A 3,634-nucleotide genomic window follows, 5' to 3' on the forward strand; every position below is an offset into this window, starting at 1 on the left:
CGGCCCGCAGCACCCGCCCGGGCCGCACAGGTGCACCCGCGCCGGCCTCCGCACGCTCGCTCAGCCCACCTCTCCAGACCTGCCTTTTCCTGACGTCCTAACTTCTTGGAAGGCCTGCCCTTTCCTTCCCTGTGGACGCGGACCCCGGACCCCAATTTTCTGCCCAGGCACCAACCCTCGACTTCACAAAGAGTCCCATCCCCCACTCCTAGGCCGAAGCCACCAGGCAGTTCACACCAAGCCCTGGCCTTTTGTCTTCTGCTTACCTAGGCGCTCAGAGCATCCATGAATAGGACAAACTTGGGGCCTAAGAGCCTCTGCCACTTCTAAACGCCGCCTATTTTTTATAATCTTTTCTCCTATCATATAAAGCCCTCGGGGCTGTGTTACAACTTAAAAAAATCTCACCATGGCAGGATGGTAGTAAAAACAAGAACAAACATACACGCTAGGCAATCTGAATGACAATGATGCTTTTCTCTTTCCAAAGGTTTTCGGAGGGTAGGAAGAAGCCAGCTATATGCATGAGGTTTTAAAAGGCGTTCTTCCACGTTAAAGTAAAAAAAAAAAAAAAAATTAAGGGCGACGACTGGGGAAGTTCTTTCAACTTTCCTATTGAAGGATATTTCCTGCCCCCTACAAATCTGGTCAGTTTAAGAAAGGGGTTTTTTCAGTCTCTTCTGTCATCTATTTACCAGTGTCCTGCTAAATTCCCCTGCTACCAATAAGCATTTCAATTCAAAGACAGTGGCATCCCTGTTGTTTAACTCGCTGGATGTTAGATTTAAGAGTTCCAAATCCTGGCTTCCTGATTGCCTACTTGCAGCTTTTAGAATTGGCTGTAATTGTTTGTTTGTTTTTGCAGTACTGGGGATTGAACCCAAGGGGGCTTTACCGCTGAGCTATAACCCCCTTTTTAATTTTTATTTTAAGACAGGATCTCTCTAAATTGCCTGGAATTTTACAATTCTGCCTCAACCTCCCTAGTTGCTGGGATTACAGGCATGCATCACCGCAGCCAGCTGAACTGACTGCATTTTTAAGACCTAGGTATGAAAAAATATCCTCTCCTTCGGGTCAAATAAGGTAATCTCTTCCTTAATACCTAAAAAGTGTATTACCAGACAGCTTTATGCACTTCATCTTGACAGCCAGCATTTGCACCATTTCCAGAGTGCTGGCCAAAGATTTGCAAGAGGAATACATGCATATGTCCCAGGGAGTGAATCTTGTTCAGAACACTCTCCATAGGGGCTTTCCTCTCTCCGACCCCCCCACCCCATAGTTTAGAAACCACTTTCCATTGTGCAATGAGTAACCCCTTAAGTCTGCTAATTCAGTCTTGTTTTCACACCATCTCTTGGTAAATTTGTCTCTTCCAATTCTATGGCCAATAACTATCTTCCAAATCAATATATTTCACAAAGCACCATCTATAGGATCCCACTAACATCAATTTTCCTCTTTTACTCTTTCCTGGATATACTGTCCCTCTCCACCTTTTGCCTTTTGATATTAACCTTAGCTCTGCTTTAACACAAATAGTCACTCTTTCAGCAAGTTCTCCAGGCAACTAAATTCACTGTATAAAAACAAAACTGGTGTTAACTTATAGGTAAAATCACTATTTGAAGCTTCTCATCTCTCTCCCAGCCATTCCAAATAATTTTTTAACCTCTTTTGCCTAAATGAGCAAATTGAGTCTAGGGAAAAATCTTTGTGAATGCTAACAAAAAGCACACTATATTTTATTTGGTACCTATGCCTTTACCCCCCAATATATTCATGTACACCAGGGATACCCAGCAAAATATAGAAAAAAAAAAAAATACTAATGACCTAAAGCAGACATCCTACATTGGGGCAGGTCAGGCCAAAAGCAGCCTGAGGATAGGGAGCTAGAGGCTTGGGGGAGGAGTAATTGTTAAGAAAAGGACCCAGCCAGAGTGGATAGGGTAGATGCCAGATTCCAGGAGAACCCACTCAGAGCTAATCAAAAAAGGCCAGTTAGGACTCCTGGGAAGATGAGACACAATCAAATTAACCTCTTGAAAATGACAACAATCTTCCAAGTCATCATGCCATTTCACCCAAGAACTTCACACTGTTTAAAATAAGCTAAAGTCACTACATTGGCCCACAACTAGGTCACCAAAACAGTTTACTAAATTTTCCAAAACTTCAAGTCAGGGGAAATGACAGAACTCAAACTCTTAGGCTCACTACTCTTCTGAAAAATCCCTTTAAGAATGGAATCCTATCTAACCCAGCATTTGGATTCCTTACGGTCTTCACAGCTTGCCACTTTAAGGTTTAACAACTATTTAACTGAGAACAGAAGGATTTATGAAAGGGTTCCTAGAAATCTGCTATAGATTATTTTAAGGGTCATGGGGATCAGAGGATGTTACTTAAGGATGATGGTGGTAAAAAAGTAGCTAGCAGGAGAGAAGAGGAAAGGAATAAAAAAGCCAAACTACTTGAATTCATTTGAAAAAAAGGGAAGAGGGTGAAAATTTCAGTTTTACAGCATGAGAGCCAATGGCACCAGGAGGAAAAGTCTCCCTGAAATTTGGCAAGTAGAAATTCTTAGAAAAGAGTCACAAAAACGTGGAACAACCATTTTACAATCATTTACTGGTTGATTCATTTGCGTCAACTCCCCAAGTCAGAAAAATCTCTTAAAATTCCATCAGAAAACATCACCTACTAAATTTTTTGCCTGCTCATGTGAGCTACTTATTCCTTTTGCAATTTGTGGAGAGAGCACTATGCAAAAAAGATCATCCCTGCAACAGGTGATGAGGAAATAAGACGGTCATAGAATTCATTTAGACACGACTTGTCTGAGAATGTGTTAGTAATTAAGAAGTGGGATGACAGCCTTGGAGAGGGTAACAGATCAGTGACCCGAAATCAAATTTGAGGGTCACTAACAAAAGTAACGCGGACTCTTACAAACTTCAGCAAGAAACTCAAGCAGCAAGCCACAACAGCTGCATGTAGACAATGATTAAAAGTAAAACAGAAGAGGCAACAGAGAAAATAATTAGGGCTTCCATGGCCCCATTTTCATTTTTGAGAACACATAAACTATGAGGAGCACTTAAGCTACCCTCACTGGGAGGCAGATCAAATGCAGTACGAGGCAGTTCCGAAGACAGGAAGCCTGTGGGGGTGGTGGGGAGGGGATACGGTACCTCTTGGCGCTGGTGGAAAGGAGCTTGGAGTTTTTGCTCATGCTGACTTTACTCTCCTTCTTCTTGGGGGTGTTTGTTTCTTTCTCGGTTTGCTGGTTGGAGGACGAAGATGAGGAGGAGCTGGTGCTGGCCCTCGAATCGTCATCCGACATAGCGAACCCCCCACCCCACCCCGCAAACGGCCCCTGCAGGGGGAGGGAAACAAAACAGAAACACACAAACCATGCAGGCGGTGTAAATAAGGAACTCGGGTGCTGTCAGGAGGGCACAGACCCTGGCTGCACCCGGCCGCCCACCACCCGCTTTTCAAAGTCTCCAGGCCCATTAAAGCTTTTGCAAATCGGTCGTGGCTTGTTTATTTTTGGCCCCAAGTGAAGGACACGGTGGGAAAACGGTCTGAAGCCCTGCAAGCAGCCCCTCCCTCGCCCCCCGGG

At 44.1% G+C, this 3,634-nt stretch overlaps 1 protein-coding gene across 3 annotated transcripts in view; it reads right to left on the reverse strand.

Moving 5' to 3' along the window:
• Ube2e1 (ubiquitin conjugating enzyme E2 E1) overlaps nucleotides 1-3,398 on the reverse strand; it is a 65,242-nt gene extending 61,844 nt beyond the window's left edge. The window contains exon 1 of one of the 3 annotated variants that reach the window (XM_048794898.1): nucleotides 3,201-3,398. In XM_048794898.1, coding sequence (XP_048650855.1) covers nucleotides 3,201-3,352 — 152 coding nt within the window. In that variant the 5' untranslated portion in view covers nucleotides 3,353-3,398. The remainder of the gene's footprint in view (nucleotides 1-3,200) is intronic. The other 2 variants (XM_048794899.1, XM_015489567.2) reach the window with 2 other exon arrangements.
• Between the last annotated feature and the right edge of the window lie 236 nt (nucleotides 3,399-3,634).

Source organism: Marmota marmota, unplaced genomic scaffold, assembly GCF_001458135.2.
Source record: "Marmota marmota marmota unplaced genomic scaffold, marMar, whole genome shotgun sequence".
In the NCBI taxonomy this organism is placed as follows: domain Eukaryota; kingdom Metazoa; phylum Chordata; class Mammalia; order Rodentia; family Sciuridae; genus Marmota; species Marmota marmota.